The sequence below is a fragment of the Pteropus medius genome, unplaced genomic scaffold (genome assembly GCF_902729225.1).
Source record: "Pteropus medius unplaced genomic scaffold, Ma_sr-lr_union100, whole genome shotgun sequence".
In the NCBI taxonomy this organism is placed as follows: domain Eukaryota; kingdom Metazoa; phylum Chordata; class Mammalia; order Chiroptera; family Pteropodidae; genus Pteropus; species Pteropus medius.
In genome coordinates this window covers 35,969,131-35,989,197 of record NW_024340849.1, presented here as the reverse complement: position 1 = coordinate 35,989,197, position 20,067 = coordinate 35,969,131, and the positions used below count along the sequence as shown (strand labels likewise).

Sequence of the window (20,067 nt, the reverse complement as noted above, 5' to 3'; positions counted from 1 at the left end):
GAAAGCAAGACCCTATACCAGCAAAAAGATTATGACTCACTTCAATGTGACACTCTTTATTGTAGTGGTCTGGAACCCAACCTGCAATATCTCCGAGGTATGCCTGTAATACTGTTTCTAGTGCTATCTGGTAATTATTTAGGTTGCTCTCAGTTTCTTTCGTTTTTCTCATATTCATTCTCTCTCCCTCCTCGCCCTGCCCCCACCAGTCTAGTGTGTGTGTGTCTGTCTGTCTGTATGTCTCTCTCTCTCTTTCTCTCTCAATTTGCTACTTCGATAACATTATTCTTTGTCCCGGCTTTTTTCTTTTTTGAATTATCTTGTTACATTAATTTTCAGTATGGAATTGTTAGATTAGAGATTGTAATTGGTTTTAAGACTCTTGTTATATGTAGCTAAATTACTTTCTGCAAAGATTGAACCAATTTTTATTGTGCAAACAACAATGTATAAATGTATCCCTAAAGGATCATCAGCATTGGGTTTTTTATTTTTCTTTTATTTTGCAGATAAGTATAACATAGTGCTGTATAGTTGTTTTAATTTGTATTTTATAATTAGTAGTGAAGTTTATTTTCTTCTACATGTTGGTTTGTTATTTTCATTTCTCCTAGCATAAACTATTTTTCCTTTCAATAGGCGTCCCAGTGGTTAAGAATGTGCCCCCAGGAGCCAGAATTTTGGGGTTTTAATCCTGGCCTTGCTATTTCTTAGTGCTTTGGGCAAACTATTTAGCCTGTTTTACCTCTATTTTCTTATTTCTAAAATAAGCATTACAGTCATACCTACTTTGTTGAGTTGGATTAAATGATTTAATACATTTAAAACATTTAGAATTCTTTCTGACATGGATTTTACCATTTGTCCATGTAGAGATTTTTTTTATAGACTGTCTATTCTAGATATTAAAGTTTTAAATTACATACTTATAAAAAATTGCTCCATTTAAAAAATTTAATTCATGTTGCAGAAAAGTCCAACATTTTTATATTGTTCTCCTTTTTTTTTTAGTTGATTTTCTCAGAGGTTATAAAGGTATCCCACCCAAAACAAGGTGTAATACATTGTGTATACAAGGTTCTCAATTGTGGTTTTCAGGTTTTCTTTTAGAAATATAAAGGTTATGCATAGAACATTTATAGAAATATACATTTTAAATCTGTAACAATAAAATTGCCACTGGGGAGGGTCCTGGGATCTGGGACAAAAAGAGATGTTTTAGGTGTATGTTTGGGACTTCTAAATTATTTTAACCCTGTGCATATATTACTTTTTCATTAAAAAAATGGTAGATTAAGCAAATAAAGTAAAAGAGTCTCTCTTCTAAGGTATGTTTACAAAGCACCTACTTATTCTTTGGTGCAATCTAGGAACATTATGATATACAGAGAAATTAAGATATAAACTCTATTTTTAAGAGTTTATTTATGTTCGCGTAGCCCAGTTACTTGCATTCATAATTTAAAGAGGTTTATAAAAATACATATATGATAAAATGTGAAAATAAAAAAATAAATATGATACATAGACAAGTCTAGGAAGGAAGCTAATGTAAAGCTGTTTCAAGCCACAAAGTTATTTACAGTTCCTAAAGCTGCCTGTAAATGTGGTATTGAGTTTTCTGTCAGTTTTGCCTCTTTGCACAGCTTGTAGGGGTACCAATCTCAGAATTAGTGTGAATGTCACTCCCTGGAGCACAAATCCAGGAAGTTCCTGGCACTGAAATAAAAAGAAATACAATTGGTTTTCAGTGTCCTGTTGTCTATGAGGAAAAAGCATGCTTTTTCTTTAAGAGAAACAAAGGTTTCCTTGTTCTGGAACTGAAAGAAATGTCTTTGTTGGGTTTTATGTAGCAATAACTTAGTATATAGTGAACAGAATATACTTGATAATAATAATATCAAGTAAGAATACTTGATGATAATAGTAACAATTAAGGTGTCTCCCAAAGTAAACCAAGGAGTGTTTCCAGAGTACAGCTCGTTGAAGTTAGCTTTTCTGGGAACCAAAGTGGTGTGACACACATGGTTCTGCTATATTAAAAAGATCGCAATCTAGTTATATTACCAAAATGTACATAAAGCAGCAAGAAAACAATTTTAAGACCAAAACAAGCAAACTTATGATTTTATTTTGTAGACTGTACATTAATTTCTTAAAAATTTTATCATGGACTTGAGGTTAGTCCAGAAATCAGGAAGAGGATCTTTAAGATATATAGAATAAGAATCAATGAAGAAGATCATTTTGGCAAGAATACTTTATTTGCTATTAGAATTTGTTATTTGATATGTAATAGTATTATCCTTTTTATGGCCTTATACAGAAAGTAGTTATGAAAATATTTTATTTTTCAGAAATACACTCAGAGCAATGGACGAAGACCTTTTGGTATTTCTGCCTTAATTGTAGGCTTCGATGATGATGGTATCCCAAGATTATATCAGACCGATCCCTCTGGTACTTACCATGCTTGGAAGGTGAGTCATCAATTTTTTAACATAATAAAAGAAATTGAATAAATGTATTTACTGTTAATGCTTTATCGCTTTCAAAGACATGACAAAAATTATGTTACATTAAAATATTGATGGTTGGTAGAAACTTTCTGTCACCATTTAGCTAGTCAGCAATTATGATGATTTTTGATGAATAGAGAAACACTTTGATTTATTAATCAGAGGGTACTTTCCGTATGTTTGAAAAGATGGGACAATCCTAAGTATATAAATGGCCAAATAAGAGAAATATCCAGTTCCTATTCATCATTCATTCTTCCAAATTGATACTGCATCATATAGGTGCTTACTTTGAGTAGATGTAGTCTTTCTGCTTTTAATAAAGAATTAAATGAGCTTTTAAACCCCATACTGAAATCTTCAATGCATCCTCTATTCTAGAAGAGTCAGAGCACCCCAAACTATGAAGTTACTCTCAGCGTGTCAGTACATTGCGATTATCTCCATATAATTCCCGGAATATAGTGTGTTTTTGGATAAGTCGTTATTTTTGTTTCAGTACCCAGCTATGAACTTTGTTTAATGGTGCACTCAAATCTAATACAAAAGTCTAAGGCCTAGGGAAACTGTAGTTTCCAAAAGTGAATTTTTGTATATTCTCATATATAAGAATACGACTGTACCACAGAATCTAAGTGATTTTGACTTTATTAAAAGTTTAAATACTTAGGCTTTGAAATAAGTTTATGAAGAGTTTATTTTGCTATTACTAAGAGCCAAATAAATTAATTGAGAAATATTGACTTGATCTTTATGGTAACTAAAGGATTTGATTTGAGCTGACCATACTCATTAGATTCTGTTTTAGAAACCAATTAACCAAGCCAGTAAAACAGTGGATTATATTCTTACCAAAGAGAAGTGAGTACTTGTGTTAGCTGCACATCTTCTTTTAAACTACCTAAACAATCTAATTGGTAATCAGAAGCTATGAATTTCCCTGCTGCAGTTACCAGACTTTTTCTACCAGTTAGAAATCTTTTACATGTGCTAGATTTCTTATGCCTCCAAATCTGTGCCCTAAATAAAACACACTATTACACTTTGTCTAAATATTTTGAAGTCTGCCATCTTCTGTTTGCATTTATCATTACATCATTATCCTTCATTTAAATTTCGTAACATCACAATTTCCAAGTTTACATAATTTTCCGTTTTAATTTAGTTGCTCTCTGGGGTCACACAGAGAAGGATTTTTTATTTCTAAGTCAATTAGTTATGATGAAAATTATGGAATTTTTAAATTGTTGGGAATTTTATTTATCATCTAGGTCTAAAACTGCTCTGCTGTGGTGTTTTTGAAGGCCATGTGGTAGAGGTGGGGAAGATGTGAATAGTGTGCCTGCATGCACACATACACCCTATTATCATTATTTTACTAATATTACATATTGCACTTTCTTGTAAGATTTTGGTTGAAAGAAGTATTTATAAAGCTTTTAGTTTTTTTTTTCACTTTTAAAAAATTAAGTTTATTGGGGTAACGTTGGTTAATACAATTACGTAATTTTCAGGTGTACATTGTAATTTGACATCTGAATATTCTATTGTGTGTTTACCACCCAAAGTCCAGTTTCCTTCAGCTACCATATATTTGACCCCCTTTACCCCGTCTACCTCCCTCCTCCCCCTCCACCCCCTATCCTCTGGTGACCTCTAGTCTATAGTCCATGTCCATGAGTCTCTGTTGGTCCTGTTCATTTGTTGCTTTTAGGTTTATATCCCACATATAAGTGATATCACATGATTTTCAACTTTTTCTGTATGGCTTATTTCCCTTAGCATGATTATCTCAGGGTCCATCCATGTAGTATTTCACCTCTTCTTATGGCTCAGTAATATTCCATTGTATGTATGTACCACAACTTCTTTAGCCAGTCATCTATTGTAGGACACTTCAGTTGCTTCCCTGTCTTGGTCACTATGAATAATGTTGCTATGAACATCGGTGTGTAAATATCTTTTTGGATTTTTAAGTCTTAAGAGTAAATACCCAGTAGAGGGATTGCTGGATCATGTGGTAGATCAATTCTTAGTTATTTTAAGGAAACTTCATACTGTTTCCCATAGTGGCTGTACCAATTTGCAGTCCCACCAGCAGTGTACGAGGGTTCCTTTTCCTCCACATCTCCTCCAACATTTGTTATTACTTGTCCTGTTGATTATAGCTATTCTAACAAATGTGAGATGGTATCTCATTGTGGTTTTGTTTTGCATTTCTCTAATAGCTAGTGATGTTGAGCATCTTTTCAAATATTTGTTGTCCATTTGTATGTCCTCTAGGGAGAAGTGTCTGTTCAGGTCCTCTGCCCATGTTTTGATTGGATTGTTTTTTTGTTGTTATTAAGTTGTATGAGTTCTTCATAGATTTTGGATATTAGGCCTTTACTGGAGGCGTTGCTTGCAAATAGAGGTTCCCATTTGGATGGTTGTCTCTTTACCTTGTTGACAATTTCTTTTGCTGATCTGAAGCTTTCTAATTTGATATAGTTCCATTCATTTATTTTAGCTTTTACTTCCCTGGCTTTTGAGGTCAAATTCATAAAATCTTCTTTAAGTCTAAGGTCCTTGAGTTTAGTTCCTATGTTTTCTTCTATGCATTTTATTGTTTCAGGTCTTATATTCAGGTTATAATGCTTTTTTAAAATCACATTTAGAAAGAGTTTCATTTAGAAACTTATATATATGGTCAGACTTAAGAGTTAAGTGATTTTTTTTTAATGTTCATATCACTAGTTAATAGCAAAACTGGAATTAGAACTCAGAATATTCTGTCTATTAGTCCTTTGTTCTTTCCAGAACAGCATGTTCCCTTAGGCCAAAGGATTCTCTATATGTGTTATATAAATTCTGATATCCAGTCTTGAAAGGTAGAATGAAATCTGGTTTTATTTCTGTTTGGAGGGAACTATAGCACTTTAGCCATGAGATAAAGTTTTGCTTTTCCTTTTTTGTTTGTTTGTTTCTATGTTTTGTTTTTAACTCTGACCTACTATGTCAAGTTGCCTGATAAAATGGTACAGTGGGTTATTGAGGACACAGCTATAGACTAGTGTGGTGACAATACTTTGCAGTGCTAGGTTATAGTCTTAAAAGATGTGACATGGGAAGTAGGAATAGGAAGTTAAAAATATAAGCAGTGGCCACATTACCTGTTATAGAAATGATAATAGAAATAGTTGATACTAGCACTTTGGTTTGTTAGGGTTCTTTAGCTGTCACATAACACAAACTTTTTTTTTTTTGACATTAGCGATCCTGCTTTAATATATTATAGAGTCTTCCATTAACTTTTTTCTCTTCACATAGGAATACTAAAGGAGATCTCCAGAAAATTCTTTGAGTTCTAGACATCTCTTCCCTGGTCCTACTGATAACAGTAACTTTATTTCTCTTGATAATCAGAATAATTACACCATCTTTACAGTAACCCTTTTTTTACCTACTGCTTCAAGGATATGAGTAGTTCAAAATGGCCAAGTGGCAGTCTCAGCTTCTAGTTCAGTAAAATTGTTGTTCTATACCCTGGTAGAATATTGCCTTTTCTCCCTCCACTCCCCCGCCTTGGGAACTAGGACCTTTAAATTATACACTTAGTAGTGACAAGCAAAAATTTTATTAGTGGGCCATTATGGGTATTGAGACATCTATCCCTTGATTCCTAGATTTCTGACTATGAGAGAAATTAGTTACTGCTTTCTCTTTCAGGGCATATACAGGATCTTGTAGAACAGAAACCTAGCTCAGGTGCTATACATGAGTCTTCAGTAGGCTATTCCATATTTCTATTTCAGGGTGATAGTGAACATGATAAGACCAGTGAATCCCATGGGCATAAGCCTTCTCTCAGTTCCTTACAATCAGTTCCTTGGTCACTCGAAATGTTTTGTAGGATACCATCTGTCAGCAAGCTCACAGATGGTGGACTTACAGAAGCACTTGGTATAGGAAAGAGAAACTCACATTCACAGTAAGAGTATCTTCTAGTGAAGGCATACTGCTGCCCCTTCCATGATAGAGAGTCCAATGAATTCAGTCAGCCTTGCAGGTTGCCACATGTTCCAGTAGTATCTAGATCAGTTGTGGTGAGAGGATACCCTTTCTGAAAAATTTTTTCTGTACACATTTTCACATTGCAGAAAATATTTTTTACTTGGAGTAACAAGTTCTGGGGTTTCACATATTACATTAACTAAAAATTCTCCTGCTATAAACACCTAGAATGCAAGAATGATCATTAAGATTCTTTTAATGTATAGCTGAACTCATAAGAAAGACAGAAAATCTTAAAGGGCTAGAAATGAAGAAGGAACTGAGTACCAGAGCAGTAAGCTTGGGAGTTGATGATATCTCTGCACTAAGGTATATTATAGTGCAGGATTCCCAAAGGTAATTTACCATCACAAGTTATAAAATAAAATATATAAACAATCCATCATTTAACAAATATCAGTCTATAAATATTGAATTCCTATTACATAGCAAATACTGTTCTAGGTTCTGGGAATAGAGAGGTGAACTCAATAGACAAAAATACATGTAGATGGTGTATATAAAACATAAGTCCTGTAGGATGGAGGGAAAGAACAAGGTTAGGAGGATAAAGAGTGACTGGTAAGTAAGATGGTCAGGGAAAGCACCTTTGAAATGGTGACATTTGAACAGAGGCCTCAAGAAAATGAAAGAGCATGCTTAGTAGTTATTTCTATGGTATTCCAAACAAAGGAAACAATAAGAGCGAAATCTCAAGGCAACAGTATGTTCCATGCTTATGAAATATCAAGGAGGCTATTAGAGCTAGAGCTCTGTGCAGGAGCATATGACTATGCTATAGCAAGTCAAGAAAGATAGTAACAGAGGTGGGGTCTGAATGCCATAGATAGGACTTGGGTTATTAAATAGAATGATGTAGAAACTCATTTGAGGTTTTTGCATACTGGAATAAATTACTCTGATTTATGTTTTTAAAGTATCTCTCTTGCTGCTGTATTGAGAATAGATTGTAGGGTAGGATAGGAGGCAAACAAGTTAGGAGGCTGTGTCTAATAATAATTCAGGCAAGACCTGATTTAGATCAGAGGAATTGGACCAGTGAAAGGTGGAGAAGGATCCAGCATAATCTGTAAAGGAGAAGAACCGAGGGAACAATGTCCTGGATCCCAAATGAGAACAGTATTTCAGGAAGAGTTGATCAACTGAGTCAGTGCCACTGATGAGTCAAGAAAGAAGAGGACTATGAGATGATTGGATCTGGCAGAATGCAGGTCATTTGGTGAATTTGACAAGCAGCTTGAATGGAGTGAGCCTGATTGAGTGGATTTAAGAGTTTGGGGATGAAACATCAATAATCATCAAGGGATGCTAGAACCATCAGGTAAAAGATGGCTGGGGAAAAGGATATTTACATGGTCCCATATTTTACTTATTAATCACAAAGGTATTAGTGGAGAGATCCTGGTGGACACAATCATAACCATCAAACTTAGCTTAACTTATAATGGGATAAATTGACATTATGTGCCTCCTGATGTGATGTAATGGGAAAGAAATGACATCACCTTTTTAGAATTTTTGCCTTTGGATTTAACCTTAATCTCTTCAAGAGGGAATTATCAGATAAATTCAGGTTATGGAACATTCTACATTTTAAAAATGTTCATTGAAAGACAAAATAAAGGCAGGGAGACTTTTCCAGTTTAAAGGAGACTAAAGGGACAAATGCAATCCGTGATCTTTGATTAGATCCTGGATGGGGGAAAAACAGTCACAAAAGACATTTTAGGGACAACCAGAGGTATTTAATACAGAGTGTATAATAGTATTGTATAATAGTATTATATGATACTATTTTGATGATAAAGAGGAAAGTGATAATAAAGTGTATTGTATCAGTCTTAAATTTCTTGAGTGTGGTAATTACAATATTATATAAGAAAACATCTTTATTTTAAGGGGATAGGTGTTGAAGTATTTCAGGATGAAATTTTATGATATCTTCAACTTCACCATAAAAAGCCATGCACATGTGTGTGTAAGTAAATGGAGAGAGGTAATACATATCTCAAAATGTTAACAAAATAATGTTAACGGATTCATGAATCTAGGTAAAAAAGGTTGCAGTTAATTGTTTATTGTACTGTCAATTTTTCCTAGGTTTTAAAATGTTCAAAATAGAAGACTGAAGAAAAGAATAGGAAGGAAGTGAAAATAGTTTCTTTAAGAAGTTTAGCTACAGAGGGGAGCAGAGACATGGAACAGTAACTGGAGGAGAATTTGGGTTCAAGAAAGGTTTTGTTTGTTTTTGTTTTTTTGTTTTTTGAAATTGGCAGTGCTATATATGATTCATTCATTCAACAATGGTATTAAGCTCTAAATATGTGCTAGGTACTCTTCTAGACACTAAGAATAGCAGTGACTAAAACAAAGTCTACTCTCAGAACTTACATTCTGGAGATGACAGAAAGACAAGTAAATACACGTTAGATTGTGATAGTAACACATGCCACTCAAGGTGTGGATCAGGAACTAGCAGCATTAGCATCACCGGAGCTTACTACAGATGCAGAATATCAGGTCCCACTAGACCTTCTGAATCAGAATCTCTTTTAATAAGATCCCCATATAATTTTTGCATACATTAAAATGTTGGAGGTACGACTCTAGAGAAATACAAAATCAGCTAAGGGAGTGGTGAGGGGAGTATAGGAGAGGAGGTGTAATTTTATAGAGGGTAGTCAGGAAGAAGAGTGTTTAAGCAGAAACCTGAAAGATGTGAGAGGAGCAAAGTGTGAACATGTCTGGGGAAGAGCATTCCAGACAGAACTGCAGGTACAAATACTCTGAAGTGCGGCTTCTTGGTGTGTTTTAGGGGTGGCCCGGGATGGAAGAAGCAGAGTGAGTGAGGGGGGCAGTGGTAGGACATGAGATTAGAGGGGAGCAGAAAGAGGGAATCATCCGGGCCTTTCTTTTACTCCATTGTAAGATTGTGAATTTTACTCTGAGCAAGATCGGAAGTCATTGGAAATTTTGTTAGCAAAACAGAGTCATGAAGTAACTTTTTTTAAAGGATCTTTCTGGCTGCTATGTGAAAATGTATGGAGAGGACAAAGACTGATGCAGGGAGACCAGTAAAGAATATAAAAATCCAGGTGATTTGAGCCAGGTGGTAGTAATAGAAATGGTGAGAATTGGTTAGATTTTGGTTTTATTTTGCAGGATAAGGAATGGTGTGAGGCTTTGCTTAATGTAATTAAGGTGTGAAAAAGATGAGTAAGAGTGACTGAAATGTTTTGGAATTTTTATAAATTTATGAAAATGATACAGTGAAGAGGGAAATTTTGATAATATAGAGGAAAGTAGAAACATTTATAAGAGCAAAGACCTTAAATAGGTACAGGTGTGTAGAACCCATTCTTAAAGTACTTAGGTAGAAGCATGGAGAGTTTTAAGTTTTATCTTTAAAAGAAATAATTATTTTTAATGGAACATTTCAAACATATTCTTAACACAAAACGTAAATACATGCTTGTATTCACCGTTTAAATAGATGTTGATATTTTACCATATTTGCTTCAGATCACTTATTTGCGTTTTTTGTTTTGGGGGTTTAATTAGTTTCAACTATACAGTACATTGGTTAGACATCTATATAGTTCATAAAATGATCCCAATTGCTCCTTTCCACCCATGACCCTCCATCTAGCCAATGTATTAATACTAACTGCATTCCCTATGCCATGCTCCCCATCCCCATGACCATCCCTCAGCTACTAATTTGTACCTCTTTAACCCTTCACCCCATTCTCTCAGCCACCCCAAACCCCCCTCACCTCTGTCCATCACCAAATTGTCCATTATATTTGTGAGTCTGTTTTTGATTAGTTTGTTCTTTTTATTCCTTAGATTCTGCATATAAGTGAAATCATATAGTGTTTATCTTTCTCTGTCTAACTTAAATACTTTCTAGGTCCATCAAAGCAATATCTTTTTCCATCCCCTTTTAGTCTGTGTGTCTTTTAATCTGAAGTGAGTCTTTTGTAAGCAGCGTATGTAAAGGTTTTGTTATCCTTTCAGCCACGCTATCTTTTGGTTGGAGAACTTAATTTTTTTCCATTCAAGGTACTTATTGATAGGAATGTAGTTGTTACCATTCTTTATTCCTGTTTTTGATACATCTTTTTTCTTAAAGAAGTCCCTCCAACATTTCCTATAATACTGGTTTGGTGTTGATAAATTCCTTTAGCTTATTTTTGTCTGGGAAGCTCTTTATCTGTCCTTCAACTCTAAATGATGGCTTTGCTGGATAAAGTATTCTTGGTTGTAGATCCTGAGTCTTCATCATGTCAAATATTTTTTGCCAAGCCCTTCTGTCCTGCATAGTTTCTTTTGAGAAATCAGCTGCCGGTCTTATACGTGTTCCCTTATAAGTAACTATCTGTTTTTCTCTTGCTACTTTTAATATTCTTTCTTTGTATTTAAACTTTGTATTTTAATTATGATGTATCTTGGTGTAGTCCTCTTTAGATCGCTGGTTTTGGGGATTCTCTGAGCTTCCTGGGGTTGTGTGTCCATTTCCTTCACCAGGTTAGGGAAGTTTTCCATCATTAGTTCTTCAAACAGCTCTTCAACATCTTGATTTTCTTCAGTTATGCCAATCAGACAGATATTTGGACCCTTAATAGTGTCCCATATGCTCCTTAAATTATTTTTATAGTCTTAGCATCTTATCTCTTGCCATTCTGATTGTGTGTCCTTGGCTTTTCCATCCTCTAGATAGGGCATTTGATCCTTTTCTTTATTCACTCTGTTTATTCCTTTGTTTATTCCATTTAATATACTTCTCATCTCAGATAATGTGTTCTTCATTTCAGACTGGTTCCCTTTTATAATTTCCATTTCCATTTTAATGTTTTTTTTTATCTCTTTGTTAAAGTTCTCACTAAATTTATCTACCCTTCCCGAAAGTTCATTGAGCATCTTTATAACCAGTGTTTTGAACTCTGCATCTGTTGGATTACTTGACTCCATTATATCTGGATCTCTGTTCTATTCTCTCATATGATTTTTGCTTCTTTGTCTTCCCATTTTGGCTGCCTTTCTGTGTCTGTTTCTATGTACTAAGCAAAGCTCCTAAGTTTCCCAGTCTTATTAATGTGGATTTGTGAAGTAAGTTTCCAGTGGTACAGTCCTGAGAGAGGTTCAGCTGCAGGCCAAATTTAGCCCAAGCCTCTACCCCTCCGGGGTCACTTATTAAGATTCAGCAAGCAGTCCACAGATGCTGTGCTTATAGTTGCCTCAAAAGGCCACACCAGAAACCAAGGCCAGCTGCCTCCATTGTGAGTCTAGGCGCTGCTCAGCAAGGAGCACCTGAATCACTGAGGATATACCTGGATATGTTTGAGTGAGGGCGCTAGTTGGGGGAGGTGGGGTTTCAGGGAATCCTCTGGGCGGAGCGACCTCTGTTATCCAGTTTGATGACATCATGGCTATGGCGGCGCTGTGTCCACTCACTGGGAGTGGGGAGGGCTCAACAGGGAGCAGTGGATATCACCAGCACTTCTGTACAGAGCGAGTCTCGCTTGGCGATGTCTCTCTGTAAGTCCCTGATGCTCCCTGCACACAGCCCAATCAGCACTGGTGCTCAGAGCAAGCAGGTCCATCACTGCGAAAATCCGCCCATGGACATGGCCACTTTAAGAGGCATCTGTAGCTGCCTGCTGCCGCAACCTCCATCTCACTCAGCCACTCAGGACCAGGCAGCCCCGTGTCCTCGCCCCGTCCTACCTTCTGCCTTTGCAGGGTGATTTCTTGGACTTCTCCCTACTTGTATGGCTTGTTCATCTAGATCCCAAGCAATTTTTTCTTACTGCTGCTCCTTGTTTCCGTCACAACTTTGATTTGGTTGCCAGAGGGATGATTTGGTTGCCATTTTTTAGCCCTTCTCCAGATATCTTTAAGTGAAATATTACAGATTAATGAAAGTAATATTTAAAACATCTATGTAACCACTAGCTTGAATGTAATTGAAGCTTTTGTGTATCCTTCTAATCTCATTTCCCTCCTACTACATCTCCTTCTACCTGCTCCAGGGAACCTAAATTTGATGTTTATCTTTCCTATGCACAACTTTACACTTTTACTGCACATGGAAGTATCCATAAATAATGAGAACTATTTTGCATATTTTAAATTTTCATATAATTAGTATCATATTATGCATATCATTCTACAACCTACAATTTTCTTTGTTCAGTTTGACATTAGTAGAGAGGTAAGGGTAATGATGAAACCATGCTGCTGGATTATGTCCTCGAGCACAGGAGGGAGCTGCTTCAGACTAGGTATAGAGGGGACATTTCTAAGAAAGTGATGCTTAAATTAAAACTAAGTGAAAAGAAGCCAGCCAAGTGACTTTGTTGGGACAGGACTTCTTCTCAGATGACTTTGTTGACCTGCCAGATTTGGAACTCATTATTTTAATTTAAAAAGCTGCAATGTTATAAACTTCCAAGTAGGTCTATGTGGAATCCATACTGTATAGGAATTTCTTAGCTGTATAAGCTTACAGAATGTAGCCGAATAGAATATGTAGTATAAAGCTGGAGATCTCAAAGTGTAGTCTTCAGACCCCTGGTCCATGAGGTACTGTGTGAACATTTGCACTAATAGTGTAAGACCAATGGTGAATAAAACTGCTGGAGCAATGGTGAATAAAACTGCACTCAACTTTATTAGCACTCATCATATTCTTTACCATCATGCATTTGCAATAAATTAATAAATTCAACTTTCATATAAGTTGTCTTTGATGAAACAGTACAAATTATTGATTTTATTAAATCTCAACTTTTATCACAAGAAAAAAATTTGTAACTGTGGTGATGAATGTTAACTAGACTTTTACCATGGCTATAATTTCACAAAATATCACAATATACAGATATCGAATCATGCTGTATGCCTGAAATTAATATAATGTTATGGTCAATAACATCTCAATTAAAAATTATTACAACCCTCCATTCTTGAGTATTCATCTTTGAATATTCTGTGTTATGAAATGGAAGTATGCTATATGAAAGCACATCTACTGTAGGTACAGTTATTGTTTTGAAGAAAACAGTTACATGACTGTTTGAATTGCAAGCTGAACTAGCCCATTTTTTCATGGAACTTTATTTTTACTTGATAGAACAATGGACAGAATAACTATGGTTATTTAGACTTGGAAATTTGGAAGGACATCTCAAAAATGAGTGATCTAAGCCTTTTACCTGAAGGAAACAACTGACAGTATTTGTTGCCAATGATAAAATTCAAACTTTATAGCAAAAATTAAAATTTTGGAAAATATATATTTGCCACAATGAGCTCGACAGGTTCTCAGTACTGAAAGACTTCTCTGATATTTGTAGTGAAGTTAATGAGCATAATTATTTGCTGTTTTAGAAATCAAATGGGTTAACATTCAGAAGACCTGCATAATTCAGTGAAACAGTATTTTTCAGATGACCAAAGCTTGATATTACAAAACTAACAGTGTTAATGCTTTTAGAGGCATATTTTACTCTTGTCAGTAATGCTTTATAACAAGAACAAAATTAATACGTTGTATGCTTCAGAGCAATGTTAATCAAAGTGTATTTCTTTTTATATTAATAGGTGTAAGGTAAACAAGCACTCTAATTTTAGGAGATGTTGAAAGAAATTTAATATGTTTTTATTAAGTATTGAATCTTCTAAAAAGCATTGTAAATCTCCTAGAAGCAGTTAAAGAAGTAGCCTTCAAGACTACTTGAATTTAGAACCCTTTCTCCATTTTAGTATTCTTTGGGAAATACTACCATAGAGACATGGAACCTCAGGACCAAAGACTTTTGAAGGCTGTATAACCATTTTTAGGAAGTATATTAGGAAGTGCTTTTGGGGTCAGCATTTGTTGAAGTGAAGGGAACAGGATTAGGTAGAGGGAAAAGTTGGACTGCAATGCAGTCTCAATAAAGGCCTCATCAGCCTGTGGGAAGCTCAGGATCTAGGGTGGTTGCTCAGAATTGTTCCAAGTTGAGGTGAGAAGACTGGATATTATTAGCTCTTCATCATCAGTGATCGGATGTGGGACACCCCTGGAAGAGGGCATGACCTTAGGTGAAGCAGCTCTTGTTAACGAAGCCACCTCTCAAAGAAAGTTAAGATCTGAGGGCTCTCTACGGGCTGTAGGAATAAAGCTTCCATTTCTGAAAGGGGTTGGGGCAGTGTGTCACAGGATCTACTCAGAGATATATCCGTGAGATTCTGTTTTTGGCACCTAACAACAGAGATGTGATGATTCTTAACATTTAAGGATTTATTTTTCTCACATATTGAGAAGCTTGAAGGTAAGCAGTTGCTGATGTTTGTCTCTTTTATTAGTCTTTTTCAATGCTCTCAAAGTGGCTACTAGACCTCCAGCCAACATATCTGAAATCCAGACAGCAAAGATTCCAAGAAGTTCCACCCCATTATTTCCACTTGTATATTTCTTTTCATAATAGAGGCTGTGAAGTGACATTTTTCAGCAGGCATATAGCCTAGAGTTCTGTCACAAAGGAAGAATGGATATTGGGATTGGCAGTTAGTATTCTTGGCTAAAGAAAATCAGCATTGATCTAGACAGGCAGGAAGGAAAAACATTGAAAAATCATCAGAATCTGTTGAAATGGACTGGGGTGGATGATGGATTTGGAGGGAGGGTAGGGAAATGAGTGTGGTGAGAAGCAGCTCGATTTTAGGAAACCAGTCAGTTAGGTAAGAGTTAAAGAATTTTGACATCAGCAATTGGAAGAAGTGGATAGGAAAGTCACCAGGAATTTACAAGGTGACCTTTAAAGTCTCAGTAAGATTTTTTGGATAAACCACACCTTATCTCTGTGCAGCAACCAGTTAGTTATCCCCCCAAACTAGAAGCTAATAAACTCCAAAGTCATGCTAGTCTGAAGGCTTTACCTTTGATCTTAGTGAAATTTCAAGGCCACAAAATCTAATTTAAAATTTCACAGCTATTTATTTTAATCTCCTGAAATATAAAGGCATAGAAAAAGTTCTTGGAAGTAACAGAACAAAGTACTCTCACGTAGTACAAAAGATTTGCTCACTTCCTAAACATCTCCTTTGAGATCTCTTTCCTACAACCATAATACTGACCAGTTGGAACAGAGACATTCCCCATTTAATGCCAGGATACTTCAGTGAGAGGATGACCCTTTCTGCTGGTTCTTTTCTAGGATCATCATAGCAAAGGGGCACATGGATACATAGTGTATAGGGTTCAAAGCTTGGATTACCGATTCAGTCTACTTGGTTGGAAAGCTCAGCTCTTCTATTTATCCCCTATGTGATCTTGAGCAAGATTACTTAAGCCAGTGGTTCACAAATAGGGGTGATTTTGTCCCCCTAAGGGACATTTGGCAATATCTAGAGACATGTTTGGTTGTTATAGCTGGGTTAGGGGATACTACAGACATCTGGTGAATGTTTTTGGAATAGTTAGATGAGATAATCCATGTAAAATGCCTAACGCAAGTGCCTGGCACATAAGTGATCTGTTAATGTACATTACTATTGTCATCACTAGTACTAGTCTGGATTTTAGACTGAATTAGAAAGAACATGCCATATACTACCTATATTCATGCAGCCAATGAAGTCTGTTTGCCTTTTTCTTTCATTTGATGAAAAATTATAAAGAAAGTAGAAAAATGGGGTCTGGAACAGAAGAAGCCCTTCTTGCTTATAGAATCAAAGAAGATAATGAATTAATAACTAGTATACTTTATTCTGAGTTCTAAGAAAATGATGTACAGTCCTATTTATGTAAGCATCTTTCCTCTTCATATTGTTCTTTTTTTTCTCTTCTTTTTCTACCATATTGCAAATTACACCTCCTTTCCTCTCCTCATCTTTCAGAGTTTCAACTCTTTCAGTCTCTTCTGGCTGTCAAGAACTTGGGAGCTATTAAAGCAATAGAAAGCATTGGTCAGGATAAAGCATTGGTATATTTGAAAATAAGTCATGCCATCACTACAGATTATTCATATAGTAACTAAATGAGCTGCTGAAATTTTTGCTAACTTTTTGAACCTACAACTTTCATTTAGTAATTATGCTAAGAAATAGTAAACTGTAAACCTTTAAACTTCACTTAGAAACCATAAATTCCTTTATGTTGCAGTGATATTAATAGTTATCTTCTATTTTTCAAGGCAAATGCAATAGGTCGAAGCGCTAAAACTGTCCGAGAATTTCTAGAAAAGAATTACACAGAAGATGCTATAGCAAATGACAGTGAAGCTATCAAATTAGCAATAAGAGCTTTGCTTGAAGTAAGTGATCTAATAAAGCATATTCTGAAAAGCATGGTGTTTTTTTTTTTCCTCAGTTGCTTATTAAGACACAAAATTTCCTGAAGTAATTTTAGTATTGCACTTGTTCTCATTAGGTTGTCCAGTCTGGTGGAAAAAACATTGAACTTGCTATAATAAGAAGAAACCAACCTTTGAAGGTAAGTCATCAACCAAATAGGAAAAAATAATGTGTAGCATAAAGTATTTTGACAAAAGTTAAAATGTCACCTTTGAATCTTCATTATAAGCTGTAAACATCCCTTAGCAACTGTAACAACTTCTGTTTTATTTTGTTTCTGTAGGCTAATAGTCACTAATTTGTATGTGCTTGAGGCAAGTAGTTACTTATACCTAGCCCTTGGTGAACACCTAGAGGTGCTGAGATCTGTATTCAGACCTACTCCATGTAGTATGTGTTCTTAGAAGTAGGAACCACCACTGAGTCAGTTCTTCATGGGTTCAGTATAGTCAATTCCCTATGGAGATTCATTCCTGGCTCCGCAAAGAAAGCAGTTACTCTTGTAGTATTTTTTAGATCTTCTGAAATCTAGATGATGCCATTCAACTGCCATTTATATAATTGTGGGCCCTCCAGGCTTCTAACATGTTATCCTTCATTATGTCAAAAAACCTCCACCCATTCTTGACTGCCTAGTGGTTTTTATCTGTTTTCTCAACTTTTCACTTAAAAGTGCCTTGAGCCCATGCTAAGACTTAAATTTTAATACCAAGTGTGATAACCTTACCATATTTCTTTGTGGTAAATCTAACCCTATTATTTTTATACCTTTTGTCAGCCATTATGGGTTAAAACTGCTGGACAACAAAATAGATTGTTTAGAACAATGTGATAAATTGTTTTGAATATTATGATAGAGGACTCATTGGCTAAAGAACATTTGAAAGGCGATCGTTTATTAGGTAGACCTTTACAGTGTAGTTTGCCAACTAGCTCTCTTCAGCTGAATGTACAAAAGCACTCAAAGCATGGGAAACTACATAAAAAGTATGCTAGGAAGGATTATTTTACATATACCTTTTCTTTTGTTTTAAGAAAAGTATTTCAAGGAAAAGTAGTGCTGAAATCAGTGCTGTGTGGAACAGTGGGGTTTTTGTTTTTTGTTTTGGAGGGGGTTTGTTACTATTGTCATTTTGATACCACATTCCCATATTTAATTATTAACCAATGGATGCAGACATGAGCATAGGACATCAGCAGAGTTTCAGTGAATACGAGAAATAGGGACAGGGTAGTGGGTCTTCCCATATATTACCTCACATAAATAACCAGGATGCTGAGCACAGAGTGTGGAGATTGGAACTGGGCTGGGTTGTTACCCCTGCTGCCAAGGGCCCAGGGACAGATGTATCAATACCACAGGGACACAGAACCACTGAGGACAGAATCAGCTCTCCAGCCCCATCTCTCTCTCTCTCTCTCTCTCTCTCTCTCTCCTCTCTCTCCCTCTATATATCTCTCTCCTCACACACACACACACACCAACAACTTGGACAACTGTTTTTCCTTATGATTAGTAGGATGTTATGTTTCCAGGCAGCAAAGTTATCCCATCCTTTTACATATTTCAGAATAGGCTGTGTGGTGAATAAAACACATGCTTTGGAATTGGATAGACCTGGATTTAAGTTCTGGCAGATCCATTTGTTTAACAGTATGATCTTGAATAATTTGCTCCCATTTTTGAGTCAAAATAAAATTGATTTAAATAAAATAACTCCTTTTGCTTTGTACTTAGTGAGGAGTTATAGAGAAAGCAGTGTAAATCATCTTTTCCCAAACTTTTTTGGCTAGTCTGTGAGCTGATAAAATAGTCAAACCCTATCTGAAGATCACACAGTGGGGTTAAGATAGGAGGAGTTCAGAAATGAGTTACTTGCTCATGAACTGAATGACTGGCATTAAAATGTTTTCAGAGTTATATCCTTATGTAGGATATGTAATGTAACATCACATTTTGCCCTGCTTTCTTTTTTAGCACAATGATGGTAGAAATGGCATGGAGTTCTGTTTTTGTCCATAATAGTTTAACTATGTTGCTTTTGAATCTTTTGAAACATTTTATTATATATTTGAAGTTATAAAATATAAAGTTATAAATAGAAAATAGGAATTTATAAGATATAATAGTTCTTTAATATTGTAAATATTTAGAAATTATTGGTATAATTGCAACTTGTTTTTTAAAATTTTTTCTTTTCAGATGTTTAGTGCCAAAGAAATTGAATTACAAGTAAGTGCAATAGAAAAAGAAAAGGAAGAAGCAGAGAAGAAAAAATCAAAGAAGACTGCCTAATTCTTAGTATGAAAACTGGGAGCTTTTAATGTTTTGTTGTACTCCTTAGAATTAAAGGAAATAAGTTGATTTGTAGCATTACTTTTATTAGTTATGTGCTGTTTTGAGAATGCCAGATTTATAGTTGTCTTCAATCTATTGCATGGACAAACATACATTAATATGAACATTTTTAAAAAAGATTTCAGTTATTGTTAAAAGCATTCATAATTCCATATAAACCTGAGACAATACTCTATAACTTGTTGCCCAGTATGTTACTTTTCTTCATATATGAAAATTTAATTAAGAAAAAACTTTAATTTTTTTTCCAAATGTTTATTTCCCCAGCTTAATTAAATTTTAAAAAATTTGGTGACATTTGAGTATTGACTGTCAGGTAGAGAGATACCGATTTGAAAATAAACAATATAATACTGAGTTGCATTTCTAAATGAATGATGAAAACATCCTTGTGTTAATTGTCAAAATTTTGTCAGTTCTCTTCATTTTTAAATATTATATTAGATTTATTTTACCTTTTTCATTTTATAAATTGCAGTATATCATTTTGTTTATGGAACAATATTAAAGGCCTTATCCAAATAGGCAGTTAAAATAAACTGTGGTAACAGCTTATAAGGTCATCTGAGCAGGGTATTGTATGAAAATAAGAGAAATGAATACATGTAATTCTGTTTTTATTTTTATTTTATCTTAAGTATGCACAGTGTCTTAGATTTGTTACATGTTCCATCAGATATCTGGAGTGCATTTTACAATATGCATTATACTAGGCTTTTGAGAGGAACAAAAACATTGAAATGATCCCTGCTCACAGAGAGGGTTTAATCCAAATGGCCCACAGAAATAATG

The 20,067-nt window shown here is 35.1% G+C and overlaps 1 protein-coding gene across 3 annotated transcripts in view; it reads left to right on the top strand.

Annotated features, from left to right (window-relative positions):
- The window catches only part of PSMA8 (proteasome 20S subunit alpha 8), a 33,170-nt gene extending 13,654 nt beyond the window's left edge, over positions 1-19,516 (top strand). For 2 of the 3 annotated variants that reach the window (XM_039844018.1, XM_039844028.1), the window contains 4 exons: positions 2,358-2,480; positions 16,757-16,876; positions 16,993-17,055; positions 19,120-19,273. In XM_039844018.1, coding sequence (XP_039699952.1) covers positions 2,358-2,480; positions 16,757-16,876; positions 16,993-17,055; positions 19,120-19,212 — 399 coding nt within the window. In that variant the 3' untranslated portion in view covers positions 19,213-19,273. Of the gene's footprint in view, positions 1-2,357; positions 2,481-16,756; positions 16,877-16,992; positions 17,056-19,119 lie in introns of all 3 variants that reach the window. The other variant, XM_039844038.1, reaches the window with a different exon arrangement.
- The last annotated feature ends 551 nt before the right edge of the window (positions 19,517-20,067 follow it).